The sequence below is a fragment of the Danio aesculapii genome, chromosome 9 (assembly GCF_903798145.1).
Source record: "Danio aesculapii chromosome 9, fDanAes4.1, whole genome shotgun sequence".
In the NCBI taxonomy this organism is placed as follows: Eukaryota; Metazoa; Chordata; class Actinopteri; order Cypriniformes; family Danionidae; genus Danio; species Danio aesculapii.
In genome coordinates, this window is record NC_079443.1 from 49,875,014 (window position 1) to 49,899,900 (window position 24,887).

Sequence of the window (24,887 nt, forward strand, 5' to 3'; positions counted from 1 at the left end):
CTCCTCTTAAGCAGGTCGCACACCAGAAGCGCCGTGCAGCGCCACGCAGTGCCATACATTTCAGTATTCTAAACATAGGTTTCTATCAGGGAACACACACCGGTGCCGCAAGTCGACGGCTGTCTGCGGTGCCCAGCCGCACTGTTAATTTCTCTGCCGCGCCACAGAGCGCTATCTGATTAATTTCATATTAAATATCATGCGAATGACCCCATCTGGTGTGTGATACTTTTAACTGTCATGTGCACGCCGTGTTGCAGCGCCGAGCAGTGCTTCCGGTGTGCGACCTGCTTTAGAGGCAGGATCAGAGACATTCATACATGCAGAGTCAGTGAATACGCTTGATCACAATGTATTCAGTTCAACTGATACTTACTGATATGCATTTCAAGAGTTCACACTTAGACATTGCTTGATGCTATTAGCAGCTAGGAGAAATTGAGCCCAGGGCTCCCGCCTGGTCAGTTAGCATGTAAGGAGGTCCGAGATCAGGTAGGTCTCGAGAGCTCCCCCTGATAAATGAGGAAAAGGTGATGATGGGGTGGACGGGGGGGATTCTTCCAAAATGGGTTGCAGCTGGAAGGGCATCCACTGTGTAAAACATATGCTAGATAAGTTGGCAGTTCATTCTGCTGTGGTGACCCCTGATGAATAAAGGGACTAAGCTGAATCAATGCTTTTCATATTTATATGTTTATTTATACATTAGGAGAGAATTTGTAGTAATATGTAATAGCTCAAAATGCATTAGTCAAACGTATTGCCTGATTTGACCTTTCAAGACTTTCAGTCACATTATTGACTGCATGTGGTCTTTCTGGTTGATTGATAGTTTAAAGCCTGTTCTCCTTACTGATGATGATTTAACCTATTGAATTCGTTTAGAGCAGCTGGAAGGGCATCCGCTGCGTAAAACAAATGCTGGATAAGTTGGCGGTTCATTCCGCTGTGGCGACCCCAGATTAATAAAGGGACTAAGCCGAAAAAAAAGAAAAGAATGAATGAATGAATTTGTGTAGATGCTTTACACCTGACTGTCCTCTTGTCCTTCACTCCTCAGCCACATCCACATGCTCCCACAATGAGTTCCGCTGCTCGAGTGGACGCTGTATTCCTGGCCACTGGTACTGTGATGGAGGAACAGACTGTAATGATGGATCTGATGAGCCCATTACCTGTAGTAAGTAGCATTTATGCATTACAATTACACAGCATGAGTGGAAATACCATTTTAGTGGAAATATAGAGCAAAGAAAATAGTTAGCATAGCTGCTGTTCATTATGTATTTACACAAGAGATATTAAAAGTCAGTCTGAAAATGCTATTGAAGAAATGCGTTTCACTGCATTTTTAAATTCAGATTTTTACAAATTTATTTTATCTATTTTCTTTCTTCTTCTCTTAATGAAAAAAAAAAAAGCTTAGCCATACAAACAAACTCAAAACATAGAAGTATATCTGACAAAAACATTAATCTGACAGCACACAGATGGTACTGGTGGAAAAAAATAATAATAATAAAACGGATGGAAATGGAAATGATACCGTCTTCCACCTCTCATGTTTAATTTTTAATATATTATTTTTATGATGATTCTTTCTTTAGTTATTTAGTCATTTAGCTTTAGTTAATCTACTAATTTGATTGGGTTTTTGTCAATTAGTTCTGAAATAGGTCTATATAATTGAATGTTTTTATTGTAGTTTAAAAAACATAGTTTTTTGTCATTTTTATTAGTTTTCAAACATATACTTTTTCAATTTTAGTATTTTTGTCAGTTTTATTAGTTATTAGTCTTGTACTTTATAATGTCTATTTAATTTTTATTCATTTTTATTTTGGTTAAATTTTCTTTTCAACTTAGTCCCTTTCAAGAGTTCACACTTAGCTGATGATTGATAATGAAATGTGTTTGGCAGAGAGCCCTGAGCTCAGAATATCCTCGAGCCCAGAGCTCCCTCCAGTTTGAAGGGCAAGAGGGGAGTTTGAGCTCAGGTAGGTCTCAAGAAGTGAAGTTTCATAAACTAATTTCGAGAGAAGCACGTGATATGATTGAGCACGTCTGGCCTCTCATCTGTAATCAGTAATAATCCAATCAGAGTGATCCTAGTTTACTATAAATGGATCATTTTCTCCCTACTGTTTCTATCTTCATTTGGAAGTATCCCCCCTTCCACCCCATCTCCTCCTTTTCCCCCCTTTTCTAAAGGGGGAGCTCTCGAGACCTACCTGATCTTGGATCTCCTGATATGCTTATCAACCGGGCGGGAGCCCTGGGCTCAAATATCTCCGAGCTCAGGGTTCTCTCCCAGGACAGCATGCCAAACCTGCTTTGTACGCCAAGCATATCTAAGTGGGAACTCTTGAACTCCCCTGCTTGTGAATGTGTTAGTAATAGCTGAGACATATAGCTGACTAAGAGTTTTGTCTATGATGCCACTTTGGATTAGTCAATTTACTTCTATCTTTGGATTGTGGGAGGAAACCGGAAAACCCGGGGAAAACCCACGCAAGCATGGAAGAAGATTTAGACTCTGCACAGAAACACCAACTGGCCCGGTAAGGGCTTGAACCAGTGGCGTTCTTGCTGTGAGGCAATCGTGCTAACCACTGGGCCGCCGTGCTGTCCTATCTGGAGAAGGGGGAGGAGTAGGGGTGGAAGGGGGGATTCTTCAAGACGAAGGTGACTAAAGTGAAAAACTCGGGTTATTTACAGTGAGTTAATATTGGTCTGATTGGTGCGATGTGTGGTTTATTTATAAACTAATTTCGAGAGGATCACGTGCTTATGGTTGAACACAGCTGGGACCTCATCAGCTCCGTATATTGCACCAATCAGGCGAATACTGACACACTATAAATTACCAGAGCTTCCTACTCCAGTCATCTTCGTCTTGAAGAATCCAACCTTCTACCCCTACTCCTCCCCTTCTCTAATTAGGCGGCACGGCGGCCCAGTGGTTAGCACTGTTGCCTCACAGCAAGTTTGCATGTTCTCCCCGTGTTTGCGTGGGGTTTCCCCTGGGTTTCCGGTTTCCTCCCACCGTCCAGAGACGTACACCATAAGCAAATTGACTACTTCAAAATAGCATCCTAAGGCAACTCTTAGACAAATTTATCTCAGCAGTTCACAAGCAGGGGAGTTCTCGAGACCTACCTGAACTCTGCTCTCGCCCTTCAAACGGAATGTGTAGTTAATGCGGGACCAGCCATGATCAATCATAAGCACATGATCCTCTCGAAATTAGCTTATTCTGTGTTTTATTTCAGCTATCATTTAACTATTTTAAGCTTTTATTTAACTGTAATAACCCCTTGTTGTAGATTTCGAAAGGCTCTGCATAACAGGAATGACCAAAGATAACCAACATAGTCTCATTCTGAAAACGTAGCCCTATATACTTTTCTGGAGATCGACAATTATGTAGCCTGAAGTACGTATGGCTGCATTTAATTTTTTTAATGAACGCTACGGGGCGGTGCGATGCTGTTCCTTTTCGCGCTTACCAGCTGACTGGTCACCTCCATATGGGCGGCTTTCCAGCTGTTTCCAGTTTTGTCAGTTAGCTTGCCTTGTACGTTGGTGGACTTGAGACACAGAGAGGAGTTGACCACGACGATGGGGTTCGAGTCTGGGGAAGAACGGTTTCCAGAAAGCAGGTAAGACAAAAACAGAAGCCAAAAAAATAAAATAAACAAGTAAATAACAGGGTGAGAATGTGGTAAAACGTGGTCAGACGAGGGCTTTTCGGTTTCGGTTGCTTTTTAAATTTGTCGTTTGGGTTTAGGGAAGTGGGTGGCTGGTCAATCTGTGCTTCTAAAATTCTATTGGTTGGGTTTAGAGAAGGGGGAGGGTGGGTCAGTCAATTGGTCAGCCGGTCACTCAATCAGTCAGTCAAATAGTCAGTCGACAGCGGCCTCTGGTGGATTTATGTGAGAACACCAGGCATGAATGGCACTTGTGAGAGAAATTTGAGAAATTTCCGCCTCTGGTGGATTCACCAAAACTAAAACTGAAAAAAAAAAACATAGCTCCTAGGACGTATTTGATGGTCTCCAGAAATGTATATAGGGGTACGTATTCAGAATGAGCCTGGGTTGAAGATAACAATACAAGAAACTTCAATAACATGACAAAGCTTTGCTCTGAGTGAAAGACACTTGAATGCCTCTGTCTGCTTTGTTTGTGTCTGTGTGTGCTTGTGTCTGTGTGTGTGTGTGTGTGATGCCAGTTTAACCCTTCATTGTGTGTCACATTCCTCCACAGTGACGTCCAGCAGAAAAGCACACACACTCACAAACACACACACACATGTTCAGCTATTATTTGAGGACTTCCCATAGACATTATACACTACAAACTGTATATTCTATCCCCCTACCCCTAAATCCAACCCTCACAGGGAACCATCTGCATTTTACATTTTCAAAATACTTCAGTCTGTGTATTTTTTTTAATGTGGGCCAAAAATGTCCCCACAAGGTCAGCATTTACTGGCATTGCTATACATTATACATTATGTCTTCACAGTGTGAGGAATACAGGTTACTCACACACACATCCATCCTCTCTCCTTCTCTTGCTCTCTCCCTTTCAAACACACACATTGCTCTATGCTGTCTCTCTCTGTCTCTGTCTCTTACATACACACACACACACACACACACACACACACACACACACATAGAGAATCACACACAAATACAGTCACACACACACACACACATAGAAATACGCACACACAAACATGTAGAAATGCGCGCACACACACACACACACACACACACACACACACACAAACACACACTCCCCATCCTCTCTCCTTTGTCCCGTTAATCACAGCACCCCTCTGTGTCTTTTGTTCAGTCGGGACACTACAGACAGGAATGCTGCTCCTCTCCCAGAGTTCTCGCACTGATGATGGGGTTTAAAGTTTAAATGTGTGTGTGTGTGTGTGTGTGTGTTTGCACTGTGAGACATGGCCCTGCAGTGGCTGGCTCTTCTTCTGCTGCTTGACCCGCTGTGTGTGTTCTCCACAGCCTCTCTGGTGAGGACCTGCAACTCGGAGCAGTTTCGCTGTGATGACGGACGCTGCATCGCCTCCTCCTGGATCTGTGACGGAGACAACGACTGCGGAGACATGAGCGACGAGGACCAGAGACACAACTGTGGTCAGTACTGATTGTGCCCAACCCCCTTGAGGCCTCTTTTCACTCTAAGATCTTCACTAGGGCAGTTTATTTGTTGACAGACTGCTTTGAGAAACTGCATGGCCTACAAATTAGTCTGCAACAGTAAGTTGATGACACCTGGATTTGACCTGACAGCAGAAACTTTCCACACAGATTGGTTACAGATGCATTGCAGGAGATGAAAAATGGCATTTTAGTTGGATAAGCTTCTTTGAAAAACTATATATATATATCATTTTATATTTTTTTAATGATTTTAATGATAAAGTTTGTGTCATAAATACCCATAGGACTAAAATAAAAACTAATTATACATACTAATGTATAATTACTAATTATTATACTAATTATACTACAACTAAGATACATGAAGGATGTGTTGGAATTAAAACAAAGTATCACAAAAAACAGCAACATATCTTTTCTAATGCTTTTTATGATTCCTAGCACACTTATGAGTCCTTATAATGCTGTCTAGGAAGGCGTCTCATAAGCCACACAGTTATTTTACACTGATTTGATCATGAATGTGGTAGAGAAATTTTACCCTTGGCCTGTTGTTTTTGTGTCCACCGTTCAGCAAACCGCACGTGCTCAGCCCAGGAGTTCACCTGTGTGAATAACCGGCCTCCTCAGAGGAAGTGTATCCCTCGGGAATGGGTGTGTGACGGGGATGCAGACTGTTCAGATGCCTTCGATGAGCATCAGAACTGCACCCGCCGGTCCTGCTCCGCCAATGAGTTCACCTGCAACAACGGCCTCTGCATCCGCAGCTCATACAGGTAGGAGAGCCATTCAGAGCTAACAAATGACAAATAAATCAATAAATACGCAAATGCTTTAAAGGGAGATGATAAGAGCACAACCTCAATTCTTTTTTTAAATAAATGTATTTTATTTTCATTGTCTGATTAAATGTATTGATCAAAAAAGACTTATTTTCAATTTTTTACATAAATAAATTGAGCAAAAAATACTTATTTTTATTGTTTTTAATAAAATCATTGATCAAAAAAAGACTTATTTTCATTATTTACACAAATAAATTGAGCAAAAATAAATGCATTGATCAAAAAAGACTTATTTTCAATTTTTTACATAAATAAATTGAGCAAAAGAGACTTATTTTATTGTTTTTAATAAATGCATTGATCAAAAAAGACTTATTTTCACTCTTTACATAAATAAATTGAACAAAAGAGACTTATTTTTATTGTTTTTAATAAATGCATTGATCAAAAAAGACTTATTTTCATTTTTTACATAAATAAATTGAGCAAAAGAGACTTATTTTATTGTTTTTAATAAATGCATTGATTAAAAAAGACTTATTTTCATTCTTTACATAAATAAATTAGGCAAAAGAGACTTATTTTATTGTTTTTAATAAATGCATTGATTAAAAAAGACTTATTTTCATGCTTTACATAAATAAATTGAGCAAAAGAGACTTATTTTATTGTTTTTAATAAATGCATTGATTAAAAAAGACTTATTTTCATTCTTTACATAAATAAATTGAGCAAAAGAGACTTATTTTATTGTTTTTAATAAATGCATTGATTAAAAAAGACTTATTTTCATGCTTTACATAAATAAATTGAGCAAAAGAGACTTATTTTATTGTTTTTAATAAATGCATTGATCAAAAAAGACTTATTTTCATTCTTTACATAAATAAATTGAGCAAAAGAGACTTATTTTTATTGTTTTAATAAATGCATTGATCAAAAATACTTATTTTCATTTTTTACATTAATAAATTGAGCAAAAGAGACTTATTTTTATTGTTTTTAATAAATGCATTGATTAAAAAAGACTTATTTTCATTTTTTACATAAATAAATTGAGCAAAAGAGACTTTTTTTCATTGTTTTAATAAATGCATTGATCAAAAAAGACTTATTTTCATTCTTTACATAAATAAATTGAGCAAAAGAGACTTATTTTTATTCTTTACATAAATAAATTGAGCAAAAGAGACTTATTTTTATTGTTTTTAATAAATGCATTGATCAAAAAAGACTTATTTTCATTCTTTACATAAATAAATTGAGCAAAAGAGACTTATTTTTATTGTTTTTAATAAATGCATTGATCAAAAAAGACTTATTTTCATTCTTTACATAAATAAATTGAGCAAAAGAGACTTATTTTTATTGTTTTAATAAATGCATTGATCAAAAAATACTTATTTTAAATTTTTACATAAATAAATTGAGCAAAAGAGACTCATTTTTATTGTTTTAATAAATGCATTGATCAAAAAAGACTTATTTTCATTCTTTACATAAATAAATTGAGCAAAAGAGACTCATTTTTATTGTTTTTAATAAATGCATTGATCAAAAAAGACTTATTTTCATTCTTTACATAAATAAATTGAGCAAAAGAGACTTATTTTTATTGTTTTTAATAAATGCATTGATCAAAAAAGACTTATTTTCATTCTTTACATAAATAAATTGAGCAAAAGAGACTCATTTTTATTGTTTTTAATAAATGCATTGATCAAAAAATACTTATTTAAAATTTTTACATAAATAAATTGATCAAAAGAGACTTATTTTTATTGTTTTAATAAATGCATTGATCAAAAATACTTATTTTCATTTTTTACATTAATAAATTGAGCAAAAGATACTTATTTTTATTGTTTTAATAAATGTATTGATCAAAAAAGACTTAATTTTTTATTTTTTACATAAATTGAGCAAAATATTTTTTATTGTTTTAATAAATGCATTGAGCAAAAGAGACGTCTTTTTATTAATTTAATAAATGCATTAATCAAAAAGACTTATTATTTACACAAATTGAGCAAGAGACTTAATTTTATTGTTTTTCATAAATGTATTGATCAAAAAAGACTTATTTTCATTCTTTGCATAATTTAATTGATCAAAAGAGACTTATTTTTTATTGTTTTTAATAAATACATTGATCAAAAAAGACTTACTTTTTTTGCATAAATTAAGCAAAAGAGACTTATTTTATTGTTTTAATAAATGCATTAATCAAAAAAGACGTTTTTTTACATAATTGAGCAAAAGAGACTTATTTTTATTATTTTAATAAATGCATTGATCAAAAGAGACTTAATGTTATTGTTTTAATAAATGCATTGATCAAAAAGACTTATCTTTATTTTTTACATAAATAAATTGAACAAAAAGAGACTTATTTTAATTGTTTTAATAAACGCATTAATCAAAAGAGACTTCATTTTATTGTTTTTTTAATAAATAAATTGATCAAAGAAGACTTGTATTTTTAAATAGTTTTTCTCAGTTGCTTTGATGCATTTCGCACAACACTATTTACATTTGCACAACAGTTAGAACATATGAACAGTTGAACATTTCTCAAAACAATTAGTACAAACTGCAAAACCTAGTTGATAACCTGAAGCGTGTCACTTGCTCAAAATAGATAGCTCATTCCTCAAAAGCAAGTATTGATGTCAATGAAAGTGTCAGTGTCATCGAGATGAAAAGTCCTGACACCATTGTTTATGAACAAGATAGTCAAATGGCTTTGTCATGTTTTCATTATGACAGTTTACTCTGGTAGTGTTTTCCAATGCAAAAAAGTCTGGTGACACTTTCTGAAAATGCTCAAGACAGCGCTATATACTATTTGCACAGCCATTTTAAAACTACAGTAAAGTTAGACATCACTTGATTTAGTAAGGTATCTGAGTACAAGACACTGAATATGTACAGTGTGTTTCACATTTATACTGCATATGCTCTTTGCAATTCTAATTTATTCACAACATTGTGCAAAAGAATAAATACAGCCTTATATACAACAAACATAAACTCCCTTTGGGTAACTAACAATATTGCACAATTAACAATATTGCAGTACATATTGGAACTGAACCTGCAACATACATACTGTAGGTCTGTAAATCATTTATGAAAATGGTCAATTTAAAAGACTTTTTCAGGAAAAAAAAAGGTTTAAAATGTTTTATAAAATTTGCTTGCCAGATTTTGACAACTAGTTCAACATTTCTGTATGGAATGACTCAAGTAATGAAATGAGGACTATTAGTTTTATATGGAATGACTATTCAGCATTCACAAGTTTAGTTCATTTTGACTGACATGACATAAGCAAATGAAAGTTATAAGACAGCAGAGTTGTATGAAAGCAATAGATGCATGTCCTAAAGCATTTGCAGTTTGTTGGAAGGAATGAGAAACTGCTATTATGATGTGCACAAATGACTAATTGTTTTGAGAAATGCATTGGCTGTTGCAAATGTAAATAGTGTCGTGAGAAATGCACCAAAACGACTGAGAAAATTCTGTAACTAAATTGAGCTAAAGAGACTTATTTTTATTGTTTTATTAAATGCATTAAACAAAAAAGACATTTTTAATTTATTTTTTGGATAAATAAATTGAGCAGAAGAGACTTATCTTTTATTGTTTTAATAAATACTTTGATCAAAGAAGACTTTTTTTTTTAAATATAAATTCATTGAGCAGAAGAGACTTACTAAGGCTCATTATTATGCTGTAGGATGAGCTCAGCAAATATTCTTATTCTTTAATTTTTTTAATAAATGATGCTTTTTATGTTTAAATTGTCATTTAATTGATACACTGGTGCTTAAATTATTTTAAAATATTGTTTTGTGTAGTTTTTTTTACATAATAAGAACATAATGACTGCATAACCATAAAAATATACAACATGCACTGTGAATTATTATCACTATTATTATTACAGTGAGTATCTGTAGATGTAGTAGTATTAGTAGTAATTATAAACACAGAAAATATATCTATTTTTTTATTTGGATTGTAATACTTTAAAAATACTGCTGTATTAGTTGGATTAGTTGACTTTACTTAAAGAGTAAACTCGTTGCCTTATAATTATTAAGTAAACAAACTATGGGCATAATTATAAAAGTTTACTGTATGGGCATGGGTTTACTGACTATTTTTAAGTAAAATCAACTTGTTTAACCTCCCAAAGGAGCTGCTGAAACAGTTCTACACCTCCATCATTGAATCAGTCATCTGCACATCAATAACTGTCTGGTTTAGCTCAGCTACTAAATACGATCTCCAAAGACTACGTCGAATAGTTCGGACTGCTGAGCGAATCACTGGTACAACCCTTCCTACTCCCCAAGTACTGTACTTATCCAGAGCGAGCAGAAGGGCTGCCAAAATCACTCTGGACCCCTCACACCCAGCACACTGCCTCTTTGAACTTTTACCTTCTGGTCGACGCTACAGAGCACTGTGCACCAGAACAGCCCGACACAGAAACAGTTTCTTCCCTCAGGAAATCCATCTCATGAACACTTGATGATAATAATTGTGGAGCCAACATCACTACTTGCCATACACTTATACACATATACACTTATTTAACAACACACTTACATGCCAATTTGCACATAACAGCTGCACATATAACGTTATATATAGTAATATAGCTGTACATACACTTGTCAATTTGTACATTTGCACTCACTACTTACTTCTATTTTGTTTTAAATATATTTATTATCTGTTTTTTGTCCTGTCTCTGTAATCCTGTTGCACTGTAGAAGCTCTGTCATGAAAACAAATTCCTCGTATGGGTGAACATACCTGGCAATAAAGCTCTTTCTGATTCTGATTCTGATTCTGATTGTTGCTTTTAAGGCAACCAGTTTACTTACTTTTTTTAAAGTGGAGTAACTAATCACTTTTTTACAGTGTTTCGCTAATAATCATAATATCTCCCCTAATGCCCTGCTGCTTTAGGTGTGATCGGCGTAATGACTGTGGAGACAGCAGTGATGAGCAGGGCTGCACGTATCAGCCGTGTCAGCAGCATCAGTTCACCTGTCAGAACGGCCGCTGCATCTCCAGTGATTTCCTTTGTGACGGAGACAACGACTGTGGGGATGAGTCTGATGAGCTGGACCACCTGTGCAGGACGCCTGCACCCACCTGCCCGCCGGCACACTTCCGCTGCGACAATGGCAACTGTGTGCTGCAGAGCCAAGTGTGTGACAGAAACGACGACTGCAGCGATAACAGCGATGAGAAGGGCTGCGGTAAGAACCACAGCATCTGTCATTTTAGCATTACTGGTTCTTAAAGTCTGTTTCAACCAGTTGCTGAGACGTTTGTTTCAGGATGTTGATGTGCTTCAAACTGAAGTGGAATATTGAGAAGGGGGCGGAGCTTTCTTTTTGAACGTCATTCTCTCACAGCAAACTAACGGTAAAAGGGGTGTGGTTAGGTATATTGTGGCTGAAGTCATCAAACTGAGATCATCAGAGATAGACCGCCACTCCAAACACAGTAGCAAATGATCAGACATCGAAGATTAACAAAACAAACCTTTTTTCAGTGCATTAAATTGCATGGATTAATTATTCACCTAAGAATAATAATGTGCGCTAGCAAAATAAACTTTGTACATTTTGATTTCACAAAGTCTTTAATGCTAAGCATTTAATCATCATATCCGCTTGTTAAAGGTGCTGTATGTACGTTTTTGACTCTTGTAAATGTAACCGTACTCGGTTTTACTCTGCGTTGTGTAGTGAATGACGAGAGGACACCATTTTGAGTCTGTTATTATGTTTATGACAGATGGGCAGCTTCAGCTCATACCATCACACTCTTTAGTTCAAGGAAAAGGTGGAAAAGGGACGAAAAAGAGAAAGAGGGAAGAAAAGAGCGAAAGATGGAGGAAACGTGCGAGAGGTGCCGCAGAAGGCCGCGAAGACAGGAAAGGGACAGAGAAAACTAGCTCTCACAATTACAAAAAACAGCATATGAACCGTGACAATCCACATATTACATCGTCAAAATAAAAATCATAACTGCATACCTGCACAGAGAATGTTATTATGTTTATGACAGATCGGCAGCTTCAGCTCATACCATTACACTGTCAACAAAAATAACATTCTACAATATAACAAATAGTTTTTTCATCAGTAAATAAAACATATGATTAAAATTAAACTTAAATATGTATTTGTGTGTGTGTTGTTTATGACCAGCACCAAGTTCAATGTGGAACAGGTAGAGCATACCTCTTTAGTTCAAGGAAAAGGTGGAAAAGACCGCTCTAACAATAGTGCAACAGGTATGGCCGCTTCGACTATACCATCTTGATGTTAACCCCAAGGGGGAGAAGAGGTGAAACCACTGTCACTGTCGCATGACTCTTTTTACATTTATATTGTGAACACAAAACAATTTTAAATGAGCAGTAACTAACAGGAGAAAAATATAGTGAAATCAATATGCCTGAAATTATCCTGTTACATAAAGCATAAAAATACCATAATATGTTTGCAGATCTCCAAGAAATATGCTACTGTAAGTGAACATTCTTGTTTATCTGAAAAACAATGCTGAAGTCAGATATTCTGCTTTGAAAATGTGTTTTCTGTGCCGGAACGCTGTCTTTGTGTTGGTTCTTTTAACCCGCCCAATGTCAGTTTAGCCAATTATATTTCAGCTCCCCGGGTTGCCTTGGTGTAGGAAGTCAGTCAGAAAGGCTCCTAGAGTATGCGTCCGTGACCGAAATGCGACCTCCGGTGGACAGTTCCACAGACGCAGATTCAGTTACACATGAGGTTATTAATTAGCAAATTATATAAATATTATGAGCATTAACATTAGGTGAGCAGGTTACTGTCCTAACAACAAGCTTGTCACGATCACCAGCGATCATAACTCCCAGATCGCTGGATCTCACAAACAAACACACATGGACTACAATTCCACCATTAATAGACTACATATTCAGTCATGCCACACACATACTCACACCTGCTCCAAGTCTCTACTGATTACACTCGCACCACCTGAGGATCGTCAAGGACTGATTACAAACCCCATTTAAGCAGCACACACATTCATTCACATGGCCGAGTCTTGTTATCTGTAAAGTGACATTACAACGCGTTTCTCCTAGTCTTGTTTCTCCGTGTTTTGATCTTTGCCTTGTTTACTTTTCTCATTGTCTGCCGCCTGCCGCCTGCCCTCTCGCCTGTTACATTTGACGATTCTGGACTGCCTTTATACATCTGTTTGCACCTGTGTTGACCATTGATTCCCTGACTTCGAATAAACCTGCAAGTGGATCCTAAACCTCAGTTGTCTCTGTCACTCCCCGTGCTACACGCTACATGATGCGATACGCGGGGATGAGCAATTTGGTTTGCACCAGACGAAACACGACAGAAATTTAAATTCAGCCATTAAACACAGCACTTACTCATGAAATGGTAAAGTTTATAATCTAATTAATACATATTAAACCTATTTAACATTATTAAATGTAGATGCTGAATCACTGATATGTGTTTAGCTCTAAAGTTCAGTTTCAAACGGTTTATTTATTTTAATTTTTTATTAATTTTTTATTTATTTTAGGTGAACTACGGCTGCTTTCAGTATATGGCAATAAATGTCATCTAAAATGGCATTCAAACTCACATTGTTAGCATTTAGGTTTAGGGGATCATTGTCAGTTTTCTGTTGTTCAGCTGTGAGAAATAGAAGCCGTTTCTAATATATCAATTCGAGGTGTTGGTTAGGACAAAATCTCCTTTTAATATGGAAAATATTCCTTATATGGTTTAATTCACTCGCTCCTGTCCTCAATCTGAACTGCGCTTGCGTTTCAACTACATGGGAAGACTCAACAAATGGTTATAATAAACGTTTACAAAGCGATGAAATACTTTTGAAAATTATAAAATCACAATTGCAAAATATATATAGATCGCAATATTATATATATATATATATATATATATATATATATATATAGAGAGAGAGAGAGAGATTTTTTTTACACATTTCTAAACATAATAGTTTTAATAACTGATTTCTAATAACTGATTTATTTTATCTTTACCATGATGACAGTAAATAATATTTGACTAGAAATTATTCAAGACACTTCTATACAGCTCAAAGTGACATTTAAAGGCTTAACTAGGTTAATTAGGTTAACTTGGCAGGTTAGGGTAATTAGGCAAGTTATTGAATAGCGATGGTTTGTTCTGTAGACTATCAAAAAAAAAAAAAAAAACTTAAGGGGGCTAATAAACTGGAAAGCCAAAAACTGCTTTTATTCTAGCCGAAAAAAATATTATCAGACATGCTGTGAACATTTCCTTGCTCTGTTAAACATCATCTGGGAAATATTTAAAAAAGAAAAAAAAGGGAATTAAAACTGTGTGTGTGTTTGTGTGAACATATATATATATCCATGCCTAATATCCAATGACCAGAAATTGATTAATTTTTAATAAATTGTTAAAATATTGATGTCTGTGACACAGCAAGTCTAGAGACTTATAGAGATTTTATATAAAATTCACTTTAATTTGTGATATGACTCATTTCAAATGAGTAGCGGCTTGCACCTGGAAACAGTATTCCATACGTCACGACTTAACAAGCAGATTATAATGAGGATCACATGACACTAAAGACTGGAGTGATGAAGCTGAAAGTACCTCTTGCATCAGGAATAACTTTTTTTCTTACTAAATGTAGATTAAAATACAATTTATTTTAAATTGTAATCATATTTCACAATTTAACAGTTTTAAAGTGTATTTTTAAATAAATAATTAAATGCATTGTGAGCAAAAATACAAATTTTAAAAAAAATAAATACATTGAGTAAAATAGACCTATTTTTTAATGATTTTTATTGTGAGCAAAAAAATATATATATTGATTTCTATTGTTATAATAAATGTATAAAACAAAAACGACTTGTTTTTCATTTTTAAATAAACACATTGAGACTTTTTATTTATTTGCTATTTTTAAATAAATACAGGAAGTAAAAGATACTTTTATTGTTTAATGATTTTATTTTGAGCAATAAATATTTATTTTTATTTCTAAATAAATACAGTGAGCAAAATAGACTTATTTTTATTTTTAATAGGATTTTACTTTGAGCTAAAAATATTTATTTTAATTTTTTAAAATAAATACAATAACCAAAAGAGCCTTTTAAATAAATGCATTGAGCAGAAGAAGCTCATTTTTAATTAATAAATAAATGCATTAAGTGACTTATTGCTATTTTTTTTATAAATGCATTGAGCAAAACAGATTTTTATTTATTTATAAATGTATTGTGAGCAAAAAATACTTACTTTTCTTTTTTTAATAAATGCATTATGACCAAATTAACTTAATTGTAATTTATAATGCATTGAACAAAATACACTTGTTTTTATTTTATTTTATTATTGTATTTATTTTTAAATAAATGCATTCCTAGCAGAAATAGTAGTGAAAACTGTGCTGTATTGTAGTGCACATTGCTTGACAGCCACACAAAAATGCCCAGACCTCACCGTATATGTTGTTTTCTCTCATATCATCTCAGGCATCAACGAATGCACAGACCCATCAATGCACCACTGCGACCACAACTGCACCGACACCCCGACCAGCTTCATCTGCACCTGCCGGCCTGGCTACCGCCTCATGTCTGACAACAAAACCTGCGACGACATCGACGAGTGCTCCGTCACACCCAGCGTCTGCAGTCAGGTCTGTGAAAACACCCTGGGCTCATACGTCTGCAAATGCGCTCCGGGATTCCTCCGTGAACCCGATGGTCACAGCTGCAGACAAAACAGCAACATCCACCCTTATTTAATCTTCAGCAACCGCTACTACCTGCGCAATCTGTCCACGGACGGAGAGGCCTATTCGCTCATCCTGCAGGGTCTGAGTAGTGTGGTGGCGCTTGATTTCGACCGTGTGGACAAACGCTTGTATTGGATCGACGTGAGCCGCAGAGTGCTGGAGCGGATGTTTTTTAACGGGACGGGCCGGGAGGCTGTGGTCAATGGGGTTTTGCATGGCGAAGGGCTGGCGGTGGACTGGATCGGGAGGAAGCTTTATTGGGTGGACAGTTTTCTGGATTGTCTGAAAGTCTCGGAGCTGGATGGACGCTTCGTGAGGAAGTTAGCTGAACACTGCGTTGATGATAATCACACATACTGCTTCCAGAATCCCAGAGCCATCGTGCTGCATCCTAAATTTGGGTGAGTTTATCTGTTGGGGGGGGGGTCAAGCGTTTTAAATGCAAAGTGTGGTCATACTAAATGTTGATTGGATGTAGTTAAAGGGCACCTATGATGAAAATCATCTTTTGGAAGCTGTTTGGACAGAACTGTGTGTAGGTATAGTGTGTCCACAGTCATACTGGAGTAATAGAAACACAACAGACTCTATTTTAATGACCTAGGCGCAAAGTCTGAAGCGCAGGGTGCAAAAGCATTAGGCCGTGTCCGAATCCACTTTTGCTATTTTAAGTGATGTTTTATAAACAAATTTCGGGAGGAGCACGCGCAGAAGTTTCAGTATCAAATACGTCATTGACAATTATTCTATTATCCAATCAGTTCTTGACCACACCCCTATATATACCAAAGCTGTCTTACCTGCAGCATCTTACGACTTTAGCATCCCTCCACCACCCCGACACCTCACCTCTTAAGCATTACAATCCTGGGGGGAGCGTTCTGGGGCCGGGCTAGATACTTCGCTCGAATCCCTATTCCTCTCTGTTTCCTGATAAGAGGAATAACTCGAGTTTGGGTGTCTTCCCCGAGCTCAGAGCCCTCTCCCCGGACAGCACGCCAAATACGCTTTATTCTGAAACTATTGCAAGTGTGAACTCGTGAAGGACGGAAAAATACTCTCTGCGCCACGGTTAAAATTAATTGTTAATTTTTATTTTAAAATACTATGGGCCCTATCCAACCCAGGCTCATTCTGAGAACGTAGTCCCGGGGACGTTTCTGGAGACCGCGAAATACGTAGCCGGGGGTACGTACGGCTGCATTTCATTTTTTTAAGCGAACGCTGCGGGGCGGTGTGACGCCGTTCCCTCCGTGTGGAGGGCTTTCCCGCTGCAGCCAGTTTGTCCGGTTAGCTCTTCGTGTACTCTGGCGGACTCGAGGCGCAGAGAGGGGCTGACCACGACGACGACGACGACCGGGTTCGAGTCCGGGGAAGAGCAGTTCCAGAAATCAGGTAAGAAAACAAAAACAAAATCCAAAAAATGAAGCGAACAAGTTCGTCACAGGGTGAGAATGTGGTCAAAATCCGAAAACGTGGTAAAAATCGGACGAGGGCTTTTCTTTTTCTGGACGACTTTTGTGAATCGTCGTTGGTTGGGTTTAGGGACGGAGGAGGGTGGGTCAGCCGATTGGCCGGTCGCACGGTCAATAATTCTGTCATCCAGGCAGACAGGCGGAAGGTCGTTCGACAGCGGCCTCTAGCGGGTTTACGCGAGAACGGTGCGGGAAAAAGCACGCACAGCGGCCTCTCGCGGACTCACGAAAACAAAAACTGCACAAATACGTACCTCCCGGGACGTATTTCGCGGTCTCCAGAAACGTCCCCGGGACTACGTTCTCAGAATGAGCCTGGGTTGGCACTATCATACACCCGGCGCAAGACACGACGCAATTGTTGTTGGCTAGTTTCAGCTCAGCGCAAGAGTCGTTTTGACGTTTTGCACCAAGCTGTTTAAATAGCAAATGCATTTGCGCTCATATGTGCGCCCATAGGCGTTCTGGTCTAAAAAAGGAGGTGTGTTAAGGCGCATTCCTGGTGCGTTGCTATTTTGAGAAACTATAATAGACTGTTCAATAGACCAGAACAAAGCTGGTCTATTGTCCAGCGCAGAGTGCGTTAGTTGTGTGCTTCGCTTACACATTGCTTAATACACACAGGATGTACAGCAATACACAAATATCTTTACAAATGAAAAAGAATTAAAGGATTAAAATATTACAAAAATTATTATTTTCTAGTCTACATAAATATAAAAACCCCTGCCTTCATGCCTTCTTCATCTCGGGCGGCTTTTTTAGTTTATTCATAAAAATTTGCTCTTGTATAATGTTATTATTATTAGCAGTATTATTTATTATCTGCATATTTATATTTGTTTTATTAAAAACAAGCTTAGATTTGTCCACCTGTCAGGTTTTAGACCATATGGGACACAGCATGTGTATTTGGATATAACTCAGTTGTTTGAACACACTTGGTTATTATTGTTCATTTATTCATTTGCTAGAAATTAGAACTGAATCTAGAAATAGTTTTGAAACAAATCAAATTACATATGTATAGGCTAATGGATGTCGGTGCGTACAACACGTTTCACTATCCATGAGAGTGAAAGGGAAAATAAATAATGAGGAGGCTCATCTCTCATTCTCACGCTGCAAATGTTCTGTTTAACTGTTTTCTCTCTGGTGAAGTGTTTAGTTTTTCCACTTACAAAGTCTGTCATGTAAATAGCAAATGCGCTATGGCGCGGCGCAACTGACTCCTAAAGAGAATGGGAGATGAGACTCTGATTGGTTGATTCTCAAAACACACCTATAACTGGATTTTCCGTCCTTAAAATAGCAAAAGTGAATTCTGACATGCCCTTAATGCGTTTGCACCCTGCGCTTTGGACTTTGGGCATGGATCGTCAAAAGAGAGCCCTATGACTTATTGAAATCTGCGTAACGAACAACTGTATTAACGCCTCTCTCACTTGAAATGATTTGTGGTAAAACTTCGGGAAGTGGAAGTATTATGGTTTTAACAATATTAAAACTTTCTTTTGAGAAAGTGTCTAGTAAAGCAACCTAATGCTTGCATCTAATGTCAAAGTAAAGGTTGTTTCATTTATAACATGCTAACAAAAAACAAATATGTAGCCTATAACTGGCCCTTATATGAGAAGTATGTTGTCTTAATGAGGAAAATATGCCTTAACAAAATCCTGTTATAACAAGAAAATACCTTTTATAACAGGATTAAGCGTAAAAAAATAAAAGCCTTTAGTAAGCTAGCAGGTCAGCACTGCATCACCGTAAATGAATTGGCCTATCTGGTTTCAGAATATAAAGAAAACAAGCCTTTATTCATTTTTGTTTTCTGGAGATTTTATTTTTTGTTATTCGAAATAAAAAATGAAAATCAAATCATTTTCGAAGTTTGCCTCGTATTTAAATGTTTGTTTTTGAATTTAAAAACGAAAATAAAAAAAAACGGCAAAAAAATAAAAATAAAAAATTCGTTTTTTAATATCCGTTTCTAAAATGAAAATTCAATGACCAAAAGATACACTGACCATTTTCCTTTGGCTAAGTCCCTTTAATTATCAGGGGTCGCCACAGTGGAATGAACTGCCAACTTATCTGGCATATGTTTTACACAGCAGATGCTCTTCCAGTTGCAGCCCAGTACTGGGAAACACTCATACATTATCGTTCACACACATACACTACGGCCAATTTAGCTTACCCAATTCACCCATAGCGGATGTCTTTGGACTGTGGGGGAAACCGGAGCACCCGGAGGAAACTCACGCCAACATGTGGAGAACATGCAAACTACACACAGAAATGCCAACTGGCCCAGCCGAAACTCCAACAAGCGACCTTCTTGCTGTGAGGCGACAGTGCTAACCAATGAGCCACTGTGCCGCTCATATTATATGTACATATAAATACAGTATAGAAACATTTTCTTAAATATATACAATCATATATATATACTGCATACATTGTGGATGCTTTTTTTGGATAATTTTAGCATAAATAATGATCATAAACAAATATAATAAAAAATAAAATCGATATTCGGTTTTTATGGGCTGCCCCGATGTCCTTTCAAATTATTTTACATCTAATGTCATCTGTGTGCAGGTATGTGTACTGGACTGACTGGGGAGACAGAGCGTTCATTGGTCGTGTTGGGATGGATGGAAATAACAAGTCTGCCATCATCACTACTAAGATCGAGTGGCCGAACGGTCTGACCATCGACTACACCAACGACAAATTGTACTGGTCTGACGCTCATCTCAACTACATCGAGTAAGACTCGCTCAGGTTTATATTCTGAGTGTGATTGTTAATATTATGTTTGACTGCCCTTCATTATATGTGTGAAATCCAATACAATTTTCTTATTAATTTTGGGGTGCTAATAGCGGCACGTTTGATTTGTGGATAGCATTAATAATTAATTGTTCTGATTTACAATAATTGGTTAGTGTATATTAATGTGGTTTTCCTTGTTTATGTAAAATCTATTTATTTACATTGATTATGTGGAATCTGACAATGAAGATTTGTTTGTTGTTTTGTATTTATCGCTTCAAGTTGTCTTTTTTAAAATTTGATTTTGATTTGAATGTAATTTTTTTTGCATGAATTATATAGAAAATTTACAAGAATTTAATGAATTTATATTTATATTTTTATATTATGTTTAAATTTAAAGATCATATTTCACATTTATTAATTGCATTTTAGGAATTCAGTATTTTCTAAAAATAAAAATAAGCTAAATATCCAGTGTTTGAAATCTTAAATATTTGTATTATTTTATCTTATGACTGTTAATTATTATTTGCATTCATTTTAGAGTTATTATAATTATTATTATTATTATTATTATTATTATTATTATTATTATTATTATTATTATTATTATTATTATTATTATTATTATGTCATATAATATTATAAACAAATATTAAGGAATCATTTGAAAAATAAAATTCCAGATATTATTATTATTATTATTATTATTATTATTATTATTATTATTATTATTATTATTATTATTATTATTATTATTATTATTATATAATTTAGTATTTGAAAATAAAAACAAAAAACAAAACAAAAATATTAGTCTTATTTTTATGTTGTGTATGGTTATTTGCATTTGATTATTTTAATACATTTCTTTCAAAGTTTTTACTTCTTTCTCTCTCATTTTTAAGATGCTTTGTGAAAGACATGATTGATTATTTTCATAGCTTATATTTTTGCATAAACCTAATCTAAACCGAGTGACACGGTGGCTCAGTATTGACTCACAACAAGAAGGTCACTGGTTGGAGTCCTGGCTGGGCCAGTTGGCATTTCTGTGTGGAGTTTGCCTGTTCTCCCTTTGTTGGTGTGGGTTTCCTCCGGGTGCTCTAGTTTCCCCCGCAGTCCAAAGACATGCGCTATAGGTGAATTGAATTAACTAAATTGGCCGTAGTGTATGTGTGTGAATGTGAGAGTGTATGGGTGTTTCCCAGTACTGGGTGGCGGGCGGAAGGGCATCCGCTGTGTAAAACATATGCTGGATAAGTTGGCGGTTCATTCCATTGTGACGACCCCTGATGAATAAAGAGACTAAGTTGAAGGAAAATGAATGAATGGAAATCTAAACTCTCTTCCTGTGTTCTCAGGTTCTCAGATCTGGACGGACGTCACAGACACACAGTGTACGACGGTGTCCTGCCTCATCCGTTTGCCATCACAGTTTTCGAGGACACCGTTTACTGGACGGACTGGAACACTCGAACAGTGGAGAAGGGCAACAAATACAACGGCTCCGGCCGAGAGGCGCTGGTCAACACCACACACCGACCCTTTGACATCCACGTGTGTCACCCTTACCGTCAGCCTATAGGTGAGTCTAGGAAACAAGAACGCCATCACTGCTGTTCAAGGTTTCATGAAATTAAAATATGATTAGCGTGATGAGCTAGTGTGATTAGCTAGTGTGCTCCAGTGTGATTAGCGTGATGAGCTAGTGTGATTAGCTAGTGTGCTCCAGTGTGATTAGCGTGATGAGCTAGTGTGATTAGCTAGTGTGCTCCAAAACTGACAAAATTTGTGTTTAGAAAATATAAAACCAATTTAAATATCCAAAGTTTGCAGTTTCGCACTAAATGGATCACCAATTTTTTTTAGGTCACCTCATACTTCAGTTTGTCATCAAATCTTCTGACCAGTCAAATGCTCTCTAGTATCTGACATTCCCCCCCTCTCAAGATGTTTCTCATTTCCTTTTGATTTGATGCGCTTGATCTCAACCACTCTCACTGGCATAATTGTAATAAAAACGAAATGCTATTGGCTGCTTTGTAAAGGGGTGGAGCTTCTCTATGTCCCACCCTCTCATAGTTTTTTAGTTTAGATTACGTCAAAGTCCCTTTAAGGCAAATCATTTCACTTGGCGGCCATCTTTGAAATGCCTCTCTGGCAGTATGCTCGACCATTCTGTCTAAATGGGAAACATCAAATTCTCCAAAACTTTTTGCCAAGCTTATGATTACATTACATATTAGGAATCACCAATAAAAATAAACAACTACTGTCTCATAAGTTTAATTTCGAAATATTCAAATCAATCAAAATCAGCATTTTTTCTGGTTTTCCAAGCTAATGTGCATGCACACTCGAAAAGAACGAGATCACCACACCAACTTCATTTATGGCTGTTTTACACATTATCATCCTCTGGATAATGTTTCGTCAGATCATGCTGGGGTGCATTTCCCAAACATCGACGTAACTCGCGGCTGAACTATCATAGGACGATGCATAGTTTGGGAAAAGAACTATGTAGTGAGGAGTGTTTCCCAAAACCTGCTGTTTCTCTGTCGCCGATCTATCGCTTGAACCACGTTAGTTATATCGTATATCGCCCATAATGGTGCTCTAAACGGGGTGGAGTAACAATTTTTTAGAGAAGAACTCATACTTTAATAATAATATTAACTAGATATTAAAGTTTGAGGACAAACTTTATGGTGGCTTGAAAAGCCGAGTCTGAATTAGCATGTTACTAGCATGAATTAGCAAGTAACTAGCATGATTCTAACATAAATTAGCATGTAACTAGCATGATTCTAGCATGAATTAGCATGATTCTAGCATGAATTAGCATGTTACTAGCATGTTTCTAGCATGAGTTAGCATGTTACTAGCATGTTTCTAGCATGAATTAGCATGTTACTAGCATGATTCTAGCATGAATTAGCATGTTTCTAGCATGAATTAGCATGTTACTAGCATGTTTCGAGCATGATTTAGCATGTTATTAGCATGATTCTAGCATGAATTAGCATGTTTCTAGCATGAATTAGCATGTTTCTAGCATGAATTAGCATGTTACTAGCATGATTCTAGCATGAATTAGCATGTTACTAGCATGATTCTAGCATGAATTAGCATGCTACTAGCATGTTTCTAGCATGAATTAGCATGTTACTAGCATGATTCTAGCATAAATTAGCATGTTGCTAGCATGATTCTAGCATGAATTAGCATGTTGCTAGCATGATTCTATCATGAATTAGCATGTTACTAGCATGTTTCTAGCATGAATTAGCATGTTATTAGCATGATTCTAGCATGAATTAGCATGTTACTAGCATGATTCTAGCATGAATTAGCATGTTACTAGCATGTTTCTAGCATTAATTAGCATGTTATTAGCATGATTCTAGCATGAATTAGCATGTTTCTAGCATGAATTAGCATGTTATTAGCATGATTCTAGCATGAATTAGCATGTTACTAGCATGATTCTAGCATGAATTAGCATGTTACTAGCATGTTTCTAGCATGAATTAGCATGTTACTAGCATGATTCTAGCATGAATTAGCATGTTACTAGCATGATTCTAGCATGAATTAGCATGTTACTAGCATGATTCTAGCATGGATTAGCATGTTACTAGCATGATTCTAGCATGAATTAGCATGTTACTAGCATGTTTCTAGCATGAATTAGCATGTTACTAGCATGTTTCTAGCATGAATTAGCATGTTGTTAGCATGATTCTAGCATGAATTAGCATGTTTCTAGCATGAATTAGCATGGAACTAGCATGATTCTAGCATTAATTAGCATGTAACTAGCATGTTACTAGCATGATTCTAGCATGAATCAGCTTGTTTCTAGCATGAATTAGCATGTTGTTAGCATGATTCTAGCATGAATTAGCATGTTATTAGCATGATTCTAGCATGAATTAGCATGTTTCTAGCATGAATTAGCATGTTATTAGCATGATTCTAGCATGAATTAGCATGTTACTAGCATGATTCTAGCATGAATTAGCATGTTACTAGCATGATTCTAGCATGGATTAGCATGTTACTAGCATGATTCTAGCATTAATTAGCATGTTACTAGCATGTTTCTAGCATGAATTAGCATGTTACTAGCATGTTTCTAGCATGAATTAGCATGTTGTTAGCATGATTCTAGCATGAATTAGCATGTTTCTAGCATGAATTAGCATGTAACTAGCATGATTCTAGCATTAATTAGCATGTAACTAGCATGTTACTAGCATGATTCTAGCATGAGTCAGCTTGTTTCTAGCATGAATTAGCATGTTGTTAGCATGATTCTAGCATGAATTAGCATGTTACTAGCATGACTAGCATGTCACTATCGTGTTGCTAGCACCTTTCTAGCAAGATTAGCATGTCAGTAGGAAGTTTAAACTGTTAGCATGTGTTAGAAAAGCTAGTCACAGTCTCTGGGACAGTTGCTAGGGTGCTGAAATTGGTTGCTAGGGAGTGGCTAGTAAGTTTAAAGGTAATCAGTGATTGGCTGCTGGCTAGACTGAGTTGAATGAGGCCAGACTCTAGCCTGTAGGACAGTCTGATGCAGAGTTATGAGCTCACAAAGGTTGATCCAATGTTAAGTAAATGGGAGTCTTTTACAATGGAAGTCTATGGGACAGTTGCTAGGGTGCTGTAAGTGGTTGCTAGGGAGTGGCTAGTAAGTTAAAAAGTCATCAGTTATTGGCTGCTGGCTAGACTGAGTTAAATGAGTCCAG

At 36.3% G+C, this 24,887-nt stretch overlaps 1 protein-coding gene across 1 annotated transcript in view; it reads left to right on the forward strand.

Annotated features, from left to right (window-relative positions):
- The window catches only part of lrp2a (low density lipoprotein receptor-related protein 2a), a 262,973-nt gene that overhangs the window by 180,173 nt on the left and 57,913 nt on the right, over positions 1-24,887 (forward strand). Inside the window, 7 exon segments of the mRNA XM_056465930.1 lie at positions 1,061-1,180; positions 5,043-5,174; positions 5,776-5,977; positions 10,976-11,271; positions 15,603-16,269; positions 19,948-20,118; positions 21,492-21,715. Coding sequence (XP_056321905.1) covers positions 1,061-1,180; positions 5,043-5,174; positions 5,776-5,977; positions 10,976-11,271; positions 15,603-16,269; positions 19,948-20,118; positions 21,492-21,715 — 1,812 coding nt within the window.